The sequence below is a fragment of the Chinchilla lanigera genome, unplaced genomic scaffold (assembly GCF_000276665.1).
Source record: "Chinchilla lanigera isolate Chin_1 unplaced genomic scaffold, ChiLan1.0 scaffold00038, whole genome shotgun sequence".
Taxonomy (NCBI): Eukaryota; Metazoa; Chordata; class Mammalia; order Rodentia; family Chinchillidae; genus Chinchilla; species Chinchilla lanigera.
The window spans coordinates 682,036-704,291 of record NW_004955439.1 but is presented as its reverse complement, the minus strand read 5'-3'; the positions used below and the strand labels follow the sequence as shown (position 1 = coordinate 704,291).

General features: G+C 39.7%; 1 protein-coding gene across 5 annotated transcripts in view; it reads left to right on the top strand.

The window, feature by feature from the left end:
• The window catches only part of Pde7b (phosphodiesterase 7B), a 299,395-nt gene extending 281,300 nt beyond the window's left edge, over window positions 1-18,095 (top strand). For all 5 annotated transcript variants that reach the window (XM_005390481.2, XM_013517377.1, XM_005390482.1 and 2 more), the window contains 4 exons: window positions 4,029-4,173; window positions 6,283-6,379; window positions 9,575-9,655; window positions 14,464-18,095. In XM_005390481.2, the coding sequence (XP_005390538.1) occupies window positions 4,029-4,173; window positions 6,283-6,379; window positions 9,575-9,655; window positions 14,464-14,693 (553 nt within the window). In that variant the 3' untranslated portion in view covers window positions 14,694-18,095. The remainder of the gene's footprint in view (window positions 1-4,028; window positions 4,174-6,282; window positions 6,380-9,574; window positions 9,656-14,463) is intronic.
• The last annotated feature ends 4,161 nt before the right edge of the window (window positions 18,096-22,256 follow it).

Here is a 22,256-nt window from a genome sequence, read left to right as displayed (position 1 = left end):
AAGTTATCATCACAATCACCGTTATTACTCTTAGCCTCATGCAAATGCTTTAAAGTCATTTTTTTCTTGTTTTCAAAGCAAGACAAGTAAACTATAGAGACTAAGGAAAATTGAGAAAAGCTATTTGAACTACATGAAGTTGCTTTTTTAGGGTCAAAAACAGTAGAATATTGGCACTTTTATTTGGTTTATCCTGATATAAAGAAGAAAATAGAAATTACTGGTAATCCTGGCACCTGGGACTAGTTAATGTTAGGTTGTCATATTTCCTCTTAGTTTGCTTTCAATATAACCATAAAATAAAGAACTTAGTTTTGAATTTATGCCCTGATATTTTTCACTTACCATAAAGGCTTTTTTCCCATATCATTAAACCTGTTAAGTTAAAATTATTTAATTGGTTATTCATCAAAAGGTGTCCAAATCATCATAATTGTTGCCTACTGTTTGGAATTTAGATTGTTTCCAATATTTTGTCATTATCAATAATACTCAATGAGCATTCTTAAACATATGTTTTTATCTTGAATGCTGATACACTATTTTCTCAGAATATTTTGAATAGAAATTATTGGCCAGAAAGTTTGAATTTTTAATGTTCTTCTTGCATATTTTCGAGTTCTTTTTCCAAAGAAAAAGACTCATATGTGAGTTATACGATAATCTAATTGCACCATCATCAAAATCAAACGTTATCTTTATTATACTTTTATATTTGCAAACTTGACACACAATGTGAATATACATGCATACATATGTTTATATGCTTAAAAAATAAAGATTTTCATTCAATTAGCAAGCATCTTTTAGTTAAACTGACACTGAAATTTTTTGTGTATTTATTGGCCATTGCTGTTTATTTAAAAAGCAAATTTTTGTATTTGGTCTTTTCCTATTTTCCTATCAGATTTATTCATTTGTAAGAACTCTTTGTTCCTTAACTACAGTAACCATATATGCTATAAATATTGAGGTTTTTAGTTTTTATTTATTAAATATTTTTATATTTATTAAAATTATATTTATAATAAATGTATATTTATTAAATATTTTATTTTTTAATTATAAATAAATATTCACATTTTTTTAAAAGCCATAGAATGTTAACATAAGGAAGAAAATGAAAATCAACCATAATCACACTGTATTTTTTGAAATGCTTTTTTTGTGACCATGGAAATCATACTTTACATGCTCTGTATTCTACTTTTTAATGTAACAATAAAACATGACCTTTTCCATAACAATAATTATAGCTACACATTCTCATTTTAATAATTGTGTAGTATCAATGTGCCAGAGTTTAACTAATCTCCTATTTATGAATATTTGTGATTTTTTTCTCCTCAAAATGTTTCATTAGTCTAAACAATAGAATACATATCCATATAAGTCGTTACTTTACTAATTATAAACTAACATGTTCATATATAATTTGTAGATGAACCTTAAAATTATTTCTACCATAAAATGCTATTAACACCAATTCCTAAACTGCACTCCGGAAACGTTAATTCAGTCAATTATTTATGTTGCTTTTAACCTTCACCAATAAAGATGGGAGAAGTAGTATCATATAGATATTTTAATCTGCTTTTTGTTGTACTAAAAATAATACCTCCTATTTGAGGGGCATTTTGCATTTTTGTGAATTTCTGTTTCATATGGCTAATGTTCAGGAATAGATTAAAGATATATATGTTGCTTATTTTAAAATGTGAATGGTGGAACTACAAAGCTATCAGAATATTAAGTAGGAGAATTTTTCATTAGAATTCTTAAATAGGAGATAAAACCTAACAATAAATAAAAAGATTTATAGATTAAACTTCATTAAAAATTAAAACTTCATCGATAATTATCATAAAGAAATCACAAAGACAGACCACAGAGTGACAGGAGATATTTCCAATACATAACTAAAAAAGGGTCAGTATTTAAAATGTGTGAAGGACCCTTAGATTCAATACAAAAAGAGAGATGAACCAACTGAATAATAAAAACTCGAATAGAAAAAGCCAAAGAAAGCGCCTGCCTGGCAAGCGCAAGGTCGTGAGTTCGGTTCCTGGTACCAAAGAAAAACCAAAAAAAAAAAAAAAAAAAAAAAGAAAAAGCCAAAGAAGAAATAAAAATTGCCAATAAACCCATGAAAATATGTCCGCCTCAGTAGCAAAATCAGGGGAATTCAAATTAAAACTACAATGACTTGCATGATATACTCATCAAATTAGAAAAAAGTGAAAAGGGTAAGAATGTAGAACAACAAGAATCTCATCTATTACTGCTGAGGGTGAAAATTTAGACAATCATTTTGAAAACTGGCAATACATCAGAGATGAGCGCACCCTGTGATCCAGTCATTTCCCTCCAGGTATAGACCCTAGAGAAGCTTTTGTATGTGTATAGGTAGATATACACAAGGATATTCAATGTGTCATTTTTAATAGTAATCAAAACACTTGAGAAACAACTTAAAACAAGATTTTAAATAAATTTTAAAAAAGAGAAACCACTCAAGCATCCACTGATAACACATGGTCATATTCCTATGCTGGTATACAATCTAATGAAAACTACAGCCTCCACATCAACATGGATGAATTTCAAATAGATGATTTTAAACCAAAGAAACAAGACATGGATTAATATACACAGTACCATTTTAAATGAAATGGTAAAACTAAACCATCTCACTTAAACATGCACAAGTAATAAAATTATTATAAGTAGCAAGAAAACCACTACCACAAAGAGTAAAAGGGGGATTACTTCAGATCTGGGTTGAGAAGAGCATGATGGGAGAAGCGGGTAAAAGGGATCTTCTGGAGCACTGGAGGACAATGTTCTTGACCTGAGTGGTGATTACATGATAGCCCCTTTATAGTTATCCATTTAACTGTGTATATATGTGCCATGTACTCTACTTACATATTTCATTTCTAAGATGACTTTTAACAGTGATGAGCCAGGCTTGGTAGTGCATGCCTATCAGAATATAAGTAGGAGAATTCACTCACTCGGGAGGCTGAGGCAGGAGGATTGCCGCAAGATCCAGGCCAGTTTGGACTACATAGTGAGTTCAAGGTCAGCCTGCACTACAAAGCAAGACTCTGTCTCAAAAAAACAAAACAAAATTTTTTAAAATAAAAAGTTATGAACCATTCTTTCCACTAATTACTTCTACATATGAAATAAATCTCTAATATGCTGTTATTTTTACAAAATATCCCATTTCCTCTAGAGCATTTGTCAACTAATATACTCTTGCCCACTAGTTTCTAATGGTGTCTTAATCACCCTTTTTTCTTTACATTTGATTATGTCTTTCTGTTCTATTTTATGCTGTTGCTAGAGTTTTCCATAACATAATACCGGTCACTATTACTCTTATTACTGCAGTTAGTCCCTTTCCTTTGTGCATGAAAATCCTAACATTTGAACTAGACCCAGGAGGGGCTGGGGATTTAGCTCAGCAGCACAGCACCTGCCTGGCAAGTACAAGGTCATGAGTTCGATTCCCAGTACCGGAAAAAAAAAAAAATCAAGTGAACTAGACCCAGGGCCAGGAATATATAGCTCAGTGGCACAAGCGCCTGTCAAGTGCAAGGTCCTGAGTTCGATTCCTGGTACCCCCCCACAAAAAAAAAAAAACTCTCAGAAGCACTGCCCAATTAGAGAGAACTCTTCAGAAGCACTGCCCAAATCCTGTGATTCTGCAGATGCTGTTGTGTCCCCCTTAAAGTATGCATTTCCAGTTGGCTTTCAGTTTGCCCTCATGGGAAATAGGAGAGATGTATAAACTCCCCACAGGTAGACGCCTAAGGTGTCAGTCACTCTGTGCAGCCCTGGCCTCCTGTCCAAGGATAGGAGTCTTGCTCTTGGGCTGGGGGTTCCTGAGACTCCATGTAAGAAAGAGAATGAAAGGCAGAAGGGAGACCACAGACACCTGAGGATGAGGAAATCAATCGTCCTCCTCAAAGGGATTTGCTTTGTGTGTGTGTTTTTCTCTTTTCGTTCTATGGATGCAGACAGGATATTGAACAGCAGCTGGGCTCCCTGATCTTGGCAACAGACATCAACAGGCAAAATGAATTTCTGACCCGATTGAAAGCTCACCTCCACAACAAGGACTTAAGACTAGAAGATGCCCAGGACAGACACTTTATGCTTCAGGTAAACAACAGCAACAAAGCCATTAGCCTTGCTCGGCCAAAACACTTAGGGGCATGATCAATGATTTTAGCACATTTGAGAAGGAGTTCTCTCCCATGGTATAAGTTAGAGAAGTGACCTACTTTATTAAAAGCTTTGAGACACATGAATTGTTAAGTGGTTTCCAAGCAAAATCTAGGTTTCACATCAGTAAGCTGATAATATCTCACTTTTCCTTGTTCTGTAACTATTTCGCCACAAAGTAGTCCCACTAGAAGGTTGCACGCATACAATAAGGGTTGTTTCATTGCTTTTGTGTTTGTTTTTGCAGTGCTGGGCATAAAAACCTGCGAAAGCTAGGCAAGCATTCTACCACGGAGCTACACCCCAGCCCAAGCATTTACCACATTTTGTGATTTTGTGGCTTGATATAAAACTGACCTATACAATACCTGTGCAGTTTTAAATGGCTGTTTCTGTAACATAAAAGTATATTGTTAACTATATCACCATCAAAAGTTGAAAAGCAACAGGCTCTCCTTTACCCAAAATCTGTTTAAATGGGTTTTGCTTTACTATCTAACCTGTTCTTTTCATCTGAGGCGTACCATTTTTTAGACACTAATAAATAAATTATTTTAAGTTGAACTCAGTTGAAGTGAACTGGATCAAGCCCAACCTGTTCTGCTTTATTCCATGACAAGAACCCATTTGTGACATGAGAACAAGGGCCGAGTTAAACTGGCCAGTAGCAGCATGAACCTGATATCCAAACCAGAGCCTTCTTCTTGATCTTTCATATTCTCTTGCCTTCCTTCTACCCTTTTGGCACAAAAGACTGATTACATGGACTGTGAAGTCATCTAGATAAATCAGCTTTAACCAGGGAGCTAAAGACTGAAACATCTAATTTCCTTTTGTCTTTTTGAGACAGGGTCTTGCTATGCAGTTCAGGCTGGCCTCGAACTTGCAATGATCCTCCTGCCTCAGCCTCTCGAGTGCTGGGATTGCAGGCATGCACCACCATGCCTGGCATGCATCTAATTTTTTTGTTCAGGTCCTCATGCCATGCTCGGTAGCTATCCAAAGCCACAAAGTACCCTACTCCTGGTTGTAGGGCTGTGCCTCCCTCCTGCCTTCTTCTCATGCTAGTCTTCCAGGTCCTGACTGCTCAAAGATGAAGCAGATGCTTGATTTGAGTGACCCAAGCTAAGTTATGAATAGCAAAAAGATTTGGTCTGAACACTCACATTTCCAAAGGAAGACTTACTCACTCAAATGAGTCTCTAAAAGGCAGAACCTGAAGGGAAGTCTACCCCTTACCTACTCCAACATGTACCAATGCCACCACCAATCAGGAGATAAATAAATAACCAAATTTGCAACTTACTGTGACCCAAGACTCTCCCAGATACCAAGGAAGTGGGTCAAAACAATGGACACTAGTGGGGGGCAAGGCTCTGGGCAGCAGTGTCTCAGCAAGCAATGGTCAGGAGAGAGAATCTACCTGACTGGGAATTCAAGGTGACCTCCCTAGGGTCATCCTCACTGGGAAAAACTGGCATTCCTGCTGCAGACCAGTGTGAGCAAGCCAAGAAGGCCCAGATTTAGCTGTGCAAACACAGCGCTCCTAGGCCTGCTATAACTCAGCAGCCGGGCTGGCAACCAGAGGTCACTTACACATGCAGGGACAGGTATAGAAATGCAAACACACACAGGTGAAGCGCTGTATGCATTGGGGCAACAGGACAGTGAGTCCCACCTGATCTCACCTGAGCCTGGCCAGGACTACTGCAGCCTCACTGCCTGTAAGAGGTGAGGCAATAGAAGGAGCAGGGCCATGGCTTTCCTTGGCCTGCCTACCCCAAGTCTCCTCCAGGAAGCTCCGTGTCCTTCAACTGTGGCTTTTCTCTCCTTCTGGCCTCTGTAAAGCAGGAGTTATAATGAAGGTTTTTGTGTCGTTGTGAATAAGGGCTGTTTCCTGAAGGGGCCGGTCAGGGAGGCCCTCTGTAAATATAGGCCTAGGACCCTGCAGCAGACCAATAGGCTTGACAGCACCCTTGGCTTAGCGAATATTTGCAACAGAAGGCTCGTCCTCTGACAATCTCTCCCTGCCTTGTCATTTCTCAGATCGCCTTGAAGTGTGCTGACATTTGCAATCCTTGTAGAATCTGGGAGATGAGCAAGCAATGGAGTGAAAGGGTCTGTGAAGAATTCTACAGGCAAGGTTGGTAGTGATCCAGCACAGAGATTCCATTGCCCTCTCTCCTTTTAGGCATTTATCCTGCTAAAACAGGAAATGGCTGATCTATCCTGACGTTTGTTCTTCCACCAACTTGTATTATCCTAACCTTTCTCATTAACTCTCTTGCAAACCATCCAACTCTTTTGTTTAAAAAGAATTTTTTGAATGAATTATGTTGACTTACTATGGAAACAAGTAGGAATGAAACACAATAAAAAAGAGTGAAAGTGGAAGATATATATAGATATACAGACAGACAGATAGATAAATGAGAGATGCATAGATGAGAGAACATCTACCTCGTATATCTATCTATTTCTGTCCAATAAGGTGAGGAGCAGTTTGATGTTTACCCTGACCTTCATTTTAATGAGCGGAGCACAGCCTAAAGGCTAAGTGCTATTTTGGGTCAATGTCTTCCACTGTCACAGAGGAGTGAGGTCTTTCTGTCTGCCTTTCCCTTGCTTTCTTAAACAAAGTTCATAATGAAATAGAACAGGGTTGCCAGAAGACTGAGTTCATCCCTTCAAAGATAGTTTTAACACTGAAGTAGGGGCTGGGGATTTAGCTTAGTGGCACAGCACCAGCCTGGCAAGGGTAAGGTTGTGAGTTCAATTCCTGGCACCGGAAAACAAACAAACAAACAAACAAAAAACACAAGTAGAAAAATGTTGCTGTGAAAAATATGCATGGGTTTGAGGGAAAGACGAATGGCCCTGAGTTAGGGTAGAGTTTTTGAAAGATTACCTTTCTTCAGAAATAAGGCAGTGAACTAGCAAGCAAGATCTTGACGCTGGGTGGGATATCGGCCTTTCAACACAGCCTTGTTTCTTCAGGCTTGGTTTCAGCATTCAGGATGTTTGTTCAGGCACCAACAGTGGCCTCACACTAGTGACAGTATCAGGTTTGAGAGGCTGAGAACAATAAAGCTTGAAGTGTCCCACATACCAGCTCTGTGGGGAGGTCAAATAGCAACAGAGAGTCTTTTGGAGAAGCCTCCATTGAAAGATGTGTCAATGACATTGTGATGGCTCCAAAGACAGAAGACAAAGAAGAATCAAGTTCATGTGGGGCCAGAAGGCTTTCCCTCAGAATAGAGGTCCTTATGCAGCTCCTACAACTCCGTAATTTCACTTGAATTGAGTGTGCGTGGTTAGAAATCAAAAGCCCAGTTCTACTTGCCCATGATATAAAATCTCCACAGAGGGCAAAACAAAAGGAAATATGATGAAATTGGCGCAAAGAGGTTTTAGATTAAGCACGATAAGTACTTTCTTTACTTGTGTGATATATAAACTATTGAAATAGCAGTGAAACGGGAACTAGGATCTCCATCCTTGAAAATCAGACAATGGGACAGAGAAGATTCTGTTCTGTCCCATTTGATTTTCACTCAGTCATTTGTCACTCTTGGCCTTCATCACAGTTTAACACTTTTATTTGCCCATGCAGCACCTTATTTAGACTCAGGGCAGCATGGAACCAGGGTCATGTCACTTGGGCAGAGAATAAGCCCCATAGAGTTAGTGCATCAAAGTTGCTAACTATGTGAACAAAGGGTACCAACCAAGCAAGGTACACTATAGTATCTCCTTTCAAAATTGGTCCTAAAATATATGCATGTACAGCACCATAAAATGAAAAAAAACTGGAATATTTGTAACTGTGATCAATAAGGTGAGTTTCCACACATTTTGCTCTAGCATGTCCCCTTACAAAGGAAGAGACAGAGCAGGCAGACCCAGTCCTTTTTATCTCATGCCTTATGGTCTCCAGAAGTTCTGCCTGTTTTGAGAAGACCAGACTCTAGTTACCCAAACTGATTGTCCTCCATATTGATTTTTTTTTTTTTTTTTTAGTTACTGGGAGTCACTCTGCCACTGAGCTACATCCCCAACCCATTTTATTTTTTATTTTGTGACAAAGTCTCATTAAATTGCCCAGGCTGGCCTTGAACTTGAGATCCTCCTACTTCAGCCTCTTTCCTAAGTAGCTGTGATTACAGGTGTGTTACCACCATGCCCAGGTCCTGATTTTGTTTAATTCTATAAAGATAACATGCATCATTATGATAATCCTACTCTGGTTTTCAGTTCAGGATTTAGACTCAGACCCTTACTTATCCTAGCCTGCTTCTGGCAAGCAGGCTTTCACAGACTACCAACAAAAGTAAAATTAATATGATCCATGAGGCTAACCAAAGCAAAAAGCTCCAAATCAAGGTTCAAGGCACAGGAGGACAAAACAATGAGATCCTGTGAATCATGAAAACTGCTAGAGCCTCACCACATATATGAGGATTCCAAATACCTTGTACCTCCCTCCCTACCTCTCAATACCTTTAAGAAAACAGAATTTCTGTCCTGCTGTGACTAAATATTGATGTCCTCAGTCAACCTAGTATCCCAAAAGCTTTTATCAAACATCTACTTCCAGCCTTGTGTAATTTTTAGCAAAACTGATTTTCCTATGAACACTGCCCCACCAACAACATTACAACTGATACAAAAACGTATTTCTATTTATTTTTGTTTTGGGGTGCTTTTTTTGGCTTTTTGTACCCTCAAAATACCAACCAGCAATGTAACTGAAAAATCACTATAAATAGAAATGTGGAGGTAAGGAGGGAGCTGGCTTTAGGAAAATTCATTTTAGTACTGAGTAGTGCCCTGGCTTTGTTTCTGATTAATTTTGTAGCTTCAGACTAAGCTGCTGCTCAAATGAGATCTTTCCAGTCCTTCTACCCATTTCCTACCTATTGTTCCTGGTTGTCCCCTGGTAAAACCAGACTTTGGTCAGGAAGCATGAAGGAAGGGGAGCGGGTAGGGTTTGTTTTCTTAACTTGTAATTTAAAGCCAGAACTTTTCATTCATGTTAGTAAATTGCCCATTCATTGTTTTGTTTGCATATGTCTTCTCTGAAAGTTTACTCTAACCCCAGGCCACACCCATTTACAATGCACCCATTATAAATGGTCATTGACACCGCGCTATTTAAAATTTCCAAGCAAGCCACCACAGAAAGGCAGAGGAGGTCACTGCTAACAGGTTCCTAAGGATAACAAGCCACGGAACAGTAAGCCCCAGAATAACTTCTTCCAACAAGGTCATTAAAACTATTGCCACATGTTTTATAAATTCTGGATTACCATTGTGTTTCTTCTTTCTCTCCCCTTAGGTGACCTTGAACAAAAATTTGAACTGGAAATCAGTCCTCTTTGTAATCAACAGAAAGATTCAATCCCTAGTATACAAATTGGTGAGTTGAATTCCATGTCAATTTGAGGTTAATAGTTTAGCACCTCTGCCAGGAGTCACAGAAAGAGAAAAAAAAGACCCGCATGCAGCTTTCCAAAGTTCAGCGCTGGAGGTCAGAATGGTTGAGTCCAAATACACATTTTCTTCATTACTGATCTACTAGATAATTCTCAACTGGGAAATTATGAAAAACAGGAGACAAGCGCTATAAACCTTTAATGTAATGCTAAGTTATATTAACTTTATGGCTTAGAATAGAATTAAAATCAAATCAAGTAGAAGAAAAGGAACAAGAATCAGCTATTCACACTCCAAGCTTTTAAAGATGAAGAGTCGGGGCTGGGGATTTAGCTCAGCGGCACAGCGCCTCCCAGGCAAGCGCGAGGTCGTGAGTTCGATTCCCGGTACCAGAAACTCCCCCCGCCCCCGCAAAAAAGATGAAGAGTCAGTCAAATTGGGCTTCAGGGCCCTTCCGGTGTGAGTCCCCACCCCATCCCAAACACTCATTCCCAAAGGCAGAGTCCCCAGGCCTAAGATGTTAGAGCATGTAGCCTAGGGCCCCCCTTTCTCTGTCCCCCATTTCAGCTTGCATTCTCAAGCCCATTTTCTTAAAGCCACACTCTCTTTTCAAGTGCCGGGAAACTGCTCAGGGCTGATGCAGGGACCTCCAAAATAACTGTTACTCTGTCTAATTGTGTTATGCATAAGATCATTAACCACAGCAAATGATGGAAATTTGACTTTCTTCACTTAAGTGAAGAAATTATTTTTGCTCCAGTAAGAATTTCTATCACACCTTAAAATTCCAGTTCCATCTACATGTAAAGCAAACTTTTTCTTTCCCTTGCGGTTTCCTTCCATTAGAACCAAACATAGAACCTTTAATTCTTTTTCTTCTAGTTCTGGCCCTGAAATAGGGCAGTTCATGTTTTTTGGGGTTTTTTTGTTTGTTTTTTTTTTGCTGTGCCCACAGACCTTAGGCAGCTTAACGCATTCATAGGGCCATAAACCAGGGCAAAGCTCAAAGTTTAATTCCTTGGCATTGGGAGGGAAAGGAGCATCTGGAAAGACCAGATGAAAGCGAAGATCAGAGCAGGTTAGAATGATATGATGACAGTCCCTTTGTGTCAAATCTAACCATCAAAGGAGTCATAAAGTCATCCTCAAGAAATGAAAACTATGGGGCTGGGGATTTAGCTCAGCGGCAAAGCGCCTACCTGGCAAGCACAAGGTCGTGAGTTCGGTTCCCCGTACCGGAGAAAAACCAAAAACAAAACAAAACAAAAAAAGAAATAAAAACTAGGTGAACTCAACCATGAAGATATGAATGGAATATACAAATATTCAAATGGGTATGTTGGAATTATGACATTAAGGATGATCCATCTCTTTCCAAATTGCTCTTAATATTATCATGCTGTTTTTGATAATTAAACTGATGCCTCCACCCAAAAATGGGGGAAAAGTAATAAAAATATGGAACCCAGGGCAGATGACAACATCAATGACAGAAATACAGCCTGACTTCTTGGATACAGTTGTGTCTTGTCACGGAGCTTCCACAGATAAGATTCCTAATCCCAAAACACTATGTTAAGCTCTGGTTTGAAAAAAAAATTTCCAGGCAACTGTTAATGATATTTTGAAATACATAGACACACACACACACACACACACACACACACACATTCACAGACTAAAAGCATTCACCCTTTCAAAACATACAACCTGGATTTGCAAGACAGCCCTGATTTCGGAGAGTCTGTCCTATTGTTGTCATGAGAACACACTTATTTTGTCAGATCATATGTCCTGATTTTCAGCTCAGAAAATTGTGGTTACCATAGAGACCTCTTTGAAAAATGGGGTGGAGGTTGAGTGAATACACAGGGAAATCCCATGGATGTTATACCAGTGCACCGATAATAACGAGAAGGAGAAGGTGATTACAAAACGACTCTCAGTTCATAAATCTTTCTCTTTCTTGTTCCATATGTGCCAGCTCATTCAGTTCAGAGTTGGGAAGTGTGATAAGGGTAGATCAGGCTAATCTGGAAAAACCCTAACTGCCAGCCCAGTCTAAGGGATGCTGCAGGCTCCAGCCTTCCTGTCCCCTGCGCCCCATCCAGCAATGATTTTCCCACTGGGTCCTAAGTAATGCAGCTATTTCCTCTGCCCTGCCTCCCTTCTGTCTAAAATAGCCCTTCTCTTTTTCCATTCCCAATCCAAAGTGAGAATTTTGTAAGTGCAGGTCCCAATCAGGCTTCGATCTGCTTTTTCTATTTAAGTAATTCAAGTTCACCCAAATGAAACTGGGTATTCCCTCCCAACACCAACACTTCCTCCTCTCTCTGCCAAATTCAGTATTGATAATGAAGGTACTAAATTAAATGAATATCTGATTGGCAACCATTCCTCCCTCCTCCCATTCCTACCCCTCCAGGAGGACAGTACTCCAACAAAGTCAGCCTATCCCAGGGAAGAGACAGTGGCAAAGCAGGCTCCCAAGTAGCTTTCCTTTATAAGAAGAACTACCTCATGGTGTCCATTCAGACTTTGCAATCACTTTCCTGCCTAGTGTAAGACCTCTGTAAGTCTGATAAATGTAAATATGGGTATTTACACTTTAAACAATAGAGTAACATCATTTTACATTATATTATTAGATATCTTTTTAGATATCTAACTTTTCAATAAAAGATATTAGAAAGTAGATATGGAGGTTGTTAAGGAGATGAAGAAAATTCCAGAATAGCAAGCATAGTGGCACACACCTATTATGCCAGCTACTCAGCAGCCTGAGCCAGGAGGATAGCAATGGGCAATTTATGAAGACTGCATCTTGGGGCTGGGGATTTAGCTCAGTGGCACAGCACCTGCCTGGCAAGCGCGAGGTCATGAGTTCGATTCCCGGTACCAGAAAACAAAACAAAACCAAAAAAAAGACTGCATCTCAAAATAAAAAATCAAAAGCAGTGAAGGTGCATCTCAGTGTTACAGCAACCCTGGGTTCAATTCCCCAGCACAAGGAAGAAAGAAAAGAAAGAGAAGAGAAGAGAAGGGAAGAGCAGGGAGAGAGAAAGCGGTAAGGGGGATGGAGAGAAAGAGAGAGAGAGAAAGAGAAAGAAAGAAAGAAAGAAAGAAAGAAAGAAAGAAAGAAAGAAAGAAAGAAAGAAAGAAAGAAGGGAGGAAGGAAGGAAGGACAAAAAGAGTGGGCAAGCAAAACAGAAAATCCTTATTTGCTGACTATATGACCATATTAAAATGCCTGATATAGACATAAAACTACTGGCTTAATGTTTTTCCTTGCATTCAGGTTATCTAAAATGATCTCACAGTATTTAAATCATGTTTCACATAAGATGAGATAATGCAGAAATATATAGTAACATTTCACATTGTTGTAGCTTTTTCCTATCTTTCTAGCATCCTCAAAGGCCAAATGTCTACTGTTTGTCCAGTGAAAAGATTACAAAATCAAGACATAATTCATATGCCCATAAATACACAGGCTTAGTTGCTGGAAAATATTGTTATGCTATAAAATATTTGTCTCCTCTTCCCACATTTACATTTTCAAGGAAAAACAATGAAACCTAAATAAATCCCAGTTTGTGATGATTCCAAGAATCCTGGCTTAGACTGAAAGTTATCTTTGCTTAATAAATCACATTTAATATGGAAAACACATTAACATCAAAGCACAATTAGGAAGCATCAAATCTTCAATCATTAAGAGAACAGACATGCGAACAGAGAGGTTGATATCAAAAGATCTTCTGTAGTCATTAAAGTGGGACTGTTCCTGCAGCTGAAACCCTGTACTTAAAATGAGTGGGCTTGCTTAACACAATCGAAAGCAAGAGCTAAAGAAAGACAATCTTGAAAAACATATTACACACGGTAAATGTATGAAGCCACCAAGTGTCACTTCCTGATGTCATTTGCCCCTTCCTCTCCTCCCAAACTGCCTGCCTTAGTTCTTTTTCTGCTTTCAGGTCTTTCTCCCCTCTGCAAATAACAACAGCCCCTATTTACCCAGCACTTATTTTGTGCCAGGAGGTGTTAAGCATTTTACATGTTATGTTAGTTAGCTTTCCATCACTGTGACAGCTTCCTGAGAAAAACAGTTTAAAGGAGGATAAGTTTATTTTGGCTCATGGTGCCAGAGGCTTTAGCACACGCTCAGCTGGCTCCATTGCTTTTAGGCCTGTGGGGAGGCAGAAATACCATCCAGTAGAGGGCATGGTGGAAACACGGCTCACCTCATGCAGAATGCAGAGAAGGGAAGAGTCAGAGAAGGACCCGGGACTAGATACAGTCCCCGAGGTCATTCCTTGGGATCCGCGCCATCAACTGGGCCCCACCTCCTGTTTCCGTCACCTCCTCATAGTGCTCTTAAATGATGATCTCAAGCCAGTGGACTTGGCTATGGGTTTGGCTGCTATTCTTCTTAGCTCCTTTACACAAACGAGGAACCTGAGGCACCCAGAAGTTAAGTGACAGGCCCCACAACAAATCTCATACATTTACCGTGTGCAATATGTTTTTCAAGATTGTCTTTCTTCAGCTCTTGCTTTCGATTGTGTTAAGCAAGCCCATTCATTTTAAGTACAGGGTTTTAGCTGCAGGAACAGTCCCACTTTAATGACTACAGCAGATCTTTTGATATCAACCCCTACAAGAAGGGTAGTTGACACCTTGTTCGCGTCCCTGCCCGCTGCCGGGCACACCTGGGTCCCCGTGTGGGCTCGCTCGGGAAGGGTGCGCAGGGAGACCTCGGGTGACTCGTGGACTTGCGTGTTGCAGGTTTCATGACCTACATCGTGGAGCCGCTCTTCCGCGAGTGGGCCCGCTTCACCGGAAACAGCTCCCTGTCCGAGAACATGCTAAGCCATCTCGCCCGCAACAAAGCCCAGTGGAAGAGCCTGCTGTCCAAGCAGCACAGGCGCAAGGGCAGCGTCACCGGCGCGGACCACGACGGCCCGGGGGCGGAGCGCGAGGAGCAGACTGTGGCCGAGGGCGGCGACGCGCCCTAGCGCCCGGTGCGCGGCACTGGATCTCCGCCCGCGAGCGAGGCCTCCGGGAGGCGCCGGCCCTGGGGGGCTCTTGCCAGCAGCCCAGCGCCCCTGGGTTTTGTCCAGGGCTCTTTCGAACGTCGCCCACCTCCCAGTCTCCCGCCTCCCCTCCTTTTCCCAAGTGTACAGAAGCCATTCGTCACCTCAGCATTTGCTGCCGAAACGAGCAACTCCATTCACTCACGCGGGACCTGATTCCAGGCAGGCTGCCCCCGCCCCCGAGGAGAAGACAGGAGTGAGAAAGAGGTGCTTCTGCCGTGTCCCCTCTGGCCCTGGGTCGCACCGCGACGGGCAGCGGCCCCTAGGTCCGGAGCGTTTTGGGGTTTGAAATCCGACTGCTGATCCGCAGGACAAAAACACCAGCATCTTTGGGACTTCGAGGATATCGGTCTTAAGTGCAAGAGCACAAACGAGAGCGTGAAAGTACCTTCTATTTTAATAATAATTATTATTATGAGAATAATAATAAATCTTTTTAACTTTTATATTTTATGCACTAGACAATGGATCTAAAACTTTGGACTAAGATTATTCAGTGTACCCAAACTTGAACAGGGGGTTCATTGTTTTGCTATTGACTTTATGCCACTTTGGGTCAGCGATCTGGCATCTTCTCGATTTAAGAACCACGTTTCCTTCCGATCGGGGGAAGGTGCTGTACAGTTCATTCCTTTGCACCATCAGCCAATCTGTCTTTTACGGATTCAGCGACCTGTGTATATTCACACATGTACATTTTCTGTAAATACCAAGCGCTACTGATTCCCATGCCAAAATACATGAGTATTATGGGATTGCTACCTGTATAAACAATGGCACTGTGAACAGAATACTGTTAGTTTTAATACAAGAGAATGCATTTGTAAATACGGTATAGAGTTTATTAATATACTATTGTTTGCAGATAAAGGCCTTAACTTTAAACATCTTTCATCTTCTGAAAACTGCCCAACTTAAATCCTTACAGACGTCTTTCTGAACTGCCTGCCCAAGTCCATCACTGACCCTTTCCGTCACAAACCAAAACCGAAAACAGCACGGGGGAAACGTTTTCATGGGAACTTCACGTGCATTCCGCTTGAGACCGTAGTGTTTAATCTGCGGCACCAAGCATCATTTCCTCAGATTAATGAGACCCTTCAGCAAGCCTGAAGCCACTTTTCAATGCGGTGATGTTGCACACTCTGTTTTAACAAGCCAGCTGATAAGCTTGTGTTTATGTGACTTGTTATGGAACACGGTGGTGCATCAGCCTCACAGGAGACAGCAGGTCTCGGAAACCTCCTATGACCCTGTCATCCAACCATCAGGGAAATCCCTGCTCCCATCCCACATATTTGTCTGTTATGGCTACAGTACCAAAGTATCTTTGGTCTATGGTGGGTGTGTGTTTCCTTGGTGTTAATAGTAACTGGATATTTCTTTTCCCTTAATTTCATATAAACAAATACCCCACTGTTTAGCTGAAGTTAACATTATTTAAGTAAAGAAACTATTCCAGTTTTATGACAGATTTTTACCTTCTTGGCAAGTTATTGTGATTAATTATGGCTGGAGCTAGTAGAAACACTTCGGAATTTTATTGCCCTTTTTCTCTGCAGACACTTGGCTGCAAAATCCGATTTATGACAGCATTTTTCCCTAATCTGCTGTGCATTGAATCTTTTCTTTAGAAGTTCTAGCATAATTAATGCTTGACGAAAATTGTTGATGCCCATTTCTCTTTATCTTAAACAGTGTGGTAGTGGCAGAATAATCATTTCTACCATAATCAAGCTGTTTCTCAGCCTTGTAGAAAAACCGCCAGGTCTCAATTCCTAAGTGCAATGGGTTTGGTTTTTCTTTTTTCTCCTAACATAAAAATGAAATGTTAGAAACTTGACTGGCCCGCAATAAGTTTCTGTAGAGAGACTGAGGCTTGTAGAGGTAAGGTTTGGGGGAAACTTTTGAAAAGTTGGTTTTATTTTCATGAAAGCTGGTGAGATTGTCAGGTGGTGCTACTGAAGGTGTGAAGATCTTATGTAATGGATGGGTGATAAATTGAAATTACTGATATCGGTAAAAAGAAAAGCAGTTAACCTTAGAAAGCACCAACTTTTGCTTCTGTACTATTAACTGACACACGTTTCACTTCAATGTTATCACTTAAATGTTCTGAAACTCTCAGTTTGATGAGGACCCAAAAGAGAATCTGTTGGATGGATTCCTGCTTCCAAACCTTTCTTACTTGGCTAGATGATTCAGAGTGCTATGGAGTAGTCTGGTTTTAATATATATGAGATCAAATCAGGCAAAGCAACTGCTGGGAACAGGAAAGTTGAGATAAGAAAGAAGACATTGTTTTAGCTAATGGAACCTCTACCTTGAGTTTATGAAGTGGATTTTGTTTAAATTATAATTATATCATGACTTAAATAAAGATCAAAGGTGTTCTGACTAGCGTCAAGTTTATAGGGCAAAAGTATTCCTCTTACAATTTAGTTTTCAAGAAGAGCTCACAGATAAAACTATCAAAACATCCAATAGTTAATCCTATGAGATATCAACTAGTACAATATAAATCTGAAGTAAGATGAGACATGATCCAAAACTAGGTGCATTTGTCTCTGTCATTCAACTGTCTGGAGACTTTTAAGGTCCTTTTTGTTGGCAAAAAAAAAAGAAAAAGAATGTGAAAACTCTTTTCTTGTTGCCTACTAGAGGCTCTCTTGTAATACTTCAACAGGAGTCCAATTACAAGTTGAGATACAACTATTGGATCATCCATGGATTTTTATCTTTACAATCTTATTCTGCTAGCCCATGTAGCATCAATCATTGACTTACCAAGTTTAATTCTTTCATTGCTTGAGAAGAAAGGACACAAAGGGCTATTTTTAGTAAGCTAAAGGTAAAGTTAAGATCAAATTAAGAAAGTAAGTATACATCACTGCCAGGCCTCAGAAAAAGCAGCAACGAAAAATCAGACCTGACTCATGACCTGGCTTACCCAATAGCTCCCTGCTAGGCTAAATGAAAACTGGCTCTATTTCTCCTACCTACGGCTTCCCACAAAGGGCCTTGGAGTGTGTCCGGCAACTCTGTCTTCAGGTAGTTCTTCCTATAAAACATGGACTTACTTTGTAATCTTTTCTCATGTTGAATCAGATAATGCGCACTGGTTTGGATTTGGCTATGAGCTTGCGACCCACTGTATTTCTCATGCTTTGTTCCTTTAAGCAAACCCTTAAAATTGTGTCGTTTTTGTGTACACATGTAAGGTTTGGGAGAAAAAAAATTGTGAATTTTGCTCAAAATGTGGCCTAAATATCCATTGGCATGTCTAGATGAACAATTAAAAATAAAGATAATTTCTTAAAAATATCACAATATAAAAGTATTCTGATTCTTACCAAGTAACATATTGCTAGGAAACATTTATGAAAGGGACATTCAAGGAAAGAGCAGCGGTACAAACATGGTCCATATGATTCATTCCATCCGGGAACTACAGACACACCCATGTGGATGATGACATAACTTGCCAGTTAGCACCAAGTTAGGGAAATGGGCCAACTTTCAGCTCTACATTTCTCCCAGGTTCTGATATTTTTCTCAGTTCACATTTTTCAAACTCATACATTAATGAGAATAAGGTAAAACATTTAGGTTATGAAAACATATCAACCTCAATGCAATAATTATTTGCAAAAAAAACAGTCTCACTTTTCAGGATTGGAAATCATGTAGAACAATAAAACAGTTCAGGGCAGGACAACTGGGCATCCTACATACATCTTTAAATAAATAAGAAAAAGTATCAATCATGTTTCCAGAAACACTGTTATATCTTTACATATTCCCCACATCCGTTTCATTAAGATTTTTAGTCAGAATCTCCCGGATATTTTTAATGCCTTCTCATGTCTGAATGCAAAGCCACATTTGTTTGTGTGGATGCCCTAAATCATAAAGTCAAAAATCAACAGACAGATCCCAGTGGTATCCCAACTAAAAATCAGACATGACTTTCAAATGTACATGGAAGCCTCGCTGAAACTTTGTCAGAGTAAAGGAAACCTACATAAACAATTAAACTTCAATTGAGCAAATATTGATGGGAGATTCACTATGTTCCAGATGTGCTGGATAGTGAGATATGAAACGGTCCAGTTCCCCCAGGAGCATTCAATCTTGTGTCAATGACTGGCATTATCAGTGAGTGCTTCCGAGAGAAATCGAGAAACCCCTGCAGCCATAGCTCCCTCCTGAACCTGCTACAACATAATAGAAAGCAAATAAGCTTCCAAGATAAAAGCAGGTCCCAATACTTTTCTGTCATTAACTCAGTCTGTGACTTGAAGGGTGTTATCAAAACCACTATAAGATTATTTCAAACTAATAATCACTATTGTGATAATTAAGAGATTACGTACAAAAAGCACCAAGCATCTCTGGTGTGTAGTAGACTTTCAATAGTTAGAGTATCTCTCCTCTTAAGAAAAAACTTGACAAATAATCATTTACATGTAGGTAAGAACCGAAAGAAATAGAGTAAAGAAGGGCTGGTGATTCCCTATTAAGAAATCAAACTCAATTTTACAGTTTTTGACACAGTTAACTTACATGCTTGTTTGTTTGAAAAGATGAATACTCTGTTGACCAAAGAAAGATCTGCCCAAGCTACTTTTCGGGTTAGTCCCTCCAGAATCTAGTGTAAAGGACAGTGTATCTTCTCTTTGCAGTTCTACAGAAGTGTCAGTGAAGAAAATAAGTCATAAAAACAAAATGAGTTATCTCCCTTCTATCTATGCCACCAAAGCTCTAATTCTTGTTGGAATAGCTTTGTTCCTACGTCCCAGCCCTGAAGGTTTGTGGGTCTTTTTACAAGTATGGGACTTTTTGCAAGGAGTGGCCATGGGTTGGCACCTCCGGGTTCCCTCAGTTCACACCACTCACACATTTCCAAATATATTCCAAGTTGTTGCTTATTGTCTGTCTTGGTCTCTCCCTCCTTGCTGAGAAACAACACCCGACACCCAGAACTTAAGGAGAAAAGTTTATTTGGGCTCAGGTTTTGGTCTGTGGTTGGCAAGTTTCAAAGAAGAAACAGCATGGCAGACAGGCACGGGAGAGGACAGCGGCTCACATATTGGTGTCCAGGAAGCAGAGTGTGAAGGAGGAGCCCGGAGTCAAGATAAACCATTCCGGGCCATGCCGCTGGTAACCTGTCTCCTCCTCCCAGACCTCACCTCCCACTAGCAAGCCAGCTCTACCACCCCATGACCCAGCTACCTCTCCAAAGCCCAGGCTGTGATTACATGAGGCTTTGTGGGGGCATTTAGATAAAGCAGAGCCATGTCTTAACATCTGTCGGAGAAGAGCAAGGACTCCCTTCCCGCTTCCATGGAAGTGGAATGAATAAACATTTGAGTAATGGCTAAAGAAGACAAGCTTAGCTTTAAAACAGTACATAATAGACTTTTTATTTTTAATTAATTCAGAGAGATTATTGAAAAATTTTTGTTTTAGCTTATCTCAGTTATCCAAGCAATGATGTATCATTGATTCAATTGCTTAAAATTCTTCAAATTCTAATATTACAAGGACTGATTGAATCTTCAGTATTTTTCACCTTGTGGAGAAACAATGTGGTAGCTTCAAAAGACGGTGATCCTGGAGTACTTAGAACACACTGATAAAGAGCAGAGACAAGTAAGAAACTACCTCTTTTGATTTTAAAGTAAATACTCCTCATCCCAGCCACAGAGCACCAGTCTGGTTAATTTAACACTTTCCTAAAGTTGGCTGGAGGGAAGGATTAGTAAAATAAATAAACTTGATAACCTGCCAAGTGTTTGTGAATTCCATTCAAATCCTACACACCAAGATTTTCAGTAGCCCTTCTCTTTCTAGCTTCTTCGGATCCTTTGTGGCCACTCCTAGCAGCAAGCCCTCAGGTTGTCTCTACAAATAGGTAGCTCACACATCAACTTTGCTCTCCTAAAGTACCATTTCCCAAATTGCTAAAAAATATATGTACCGAAAGATGTGTGTTAACTGTTTTCAGGGGGATAAAATGGTTTCACAGCCAAGGAAGTTTGTGAAACAATGGATTAAGCAGGTAGGTTTCTCTCCTGTATCTTCTCAGAGGTCTCCTGTGCTCTCTGTCCAACAAAATAATGCAGATGACACTTGTTTGGCCCTACTTCTGTTTCAGACCATGAAGACTTCCTTAACCATCCTAATCCCAGAGTATTGCCCTTTTTTTTTTTCTCTTCTGGTACCAGGAATCGAATTCACGACCTTGTACTTGCCACGCAGGCGCTGTGCCACTGAGCTAAACCCCAGTCCCTGCCCTTTCATCACTTTCCGACCTTAGTACTATTAGTGACTGTTAGTTATTTTTATAATTATTTTTTGTTTTTCTTTATAGCTATTAATGATGTATATGTGTGCGTTCTATCCAACTTGAGGTCTCAATAACATCGTAGTTCACTTGCCTGAGTTTGTAGTTTGGCTTTACCCCTTACGAAGATTGAGCCAGTTTCCAAACTTCCTGTGCCTCAGCTTCTTTGTGTGTAAAATGGTGATTTAAAAAAAAAAAAAAAAAAAAAGACCAATTACATAGTTTTTGAAGACTGAAATAGTTCACATGTGTAAAGCTCTTTGAAAAATGCCTAGCACAAAGGAAAAAAAAAAACTCATCCCACTAAGTGTTGGCTAAAACAAACATCTGCCCACCCTCCCACCTCCCTCACAAACATGATTTATAAGCTCCTTGAAAACAGGGATAACTGTCCTTTCTGTTTGTTTATTCTCCATTCATGGTACAGAATGTACTGAATAAATTCTTCTTAAAGAACCCTTATTTTATTAATACATTGAAAATCATATCAAAATAATACATTAACATTTAAATCCAAACAAGTCAAACCCTATTGTAACAATAAACATGCAGTAATTGAATTCAGGTCCACCATTACTACCTGATAGACTTCATATTTTGAGGATCGCTGTTTAGGAAGACAGTAGTTTTCTTCCTCCAGTTTATAGGCATATACTTCTGAGGGGTGAGGGCTGGACTAATTCCCCTGGTGGCTGATTCCCAAACATCTCTAAATTTTTTTCTATACAACTGGAAAACAAAGCCTACAGAAGTACCACTGAATTGCCTCCTTTGTGAGGCTTATGCAACTCCCTCACTATAGTGCAAAACCCAAGAAAAGACAGACAAACCCCACTGCTCATCTTTTGTATATGTTTTTATTTGTATTGTTTATAATCCATAACAACCACAATCATCCTGGGGAATACTCATCTTTTAAAAAGAACCTGGGGTAGCAAATGAGTCTCTTATTTTATCTTATTGAAAGCTCTTCAGATTACAAATAATCTATCCCCACCCACTGTTCCCAAGAAACAGTTATTTGTGCATTTAAAAAGTCATCTGCAAAGTAAACCAAATGGACCAAAATGTAGGCTCAGCTTGGAGAGTTATTTTTCTCTTCATACTTCCCATAGCTTTTTTTTTTTTTTTTTTTT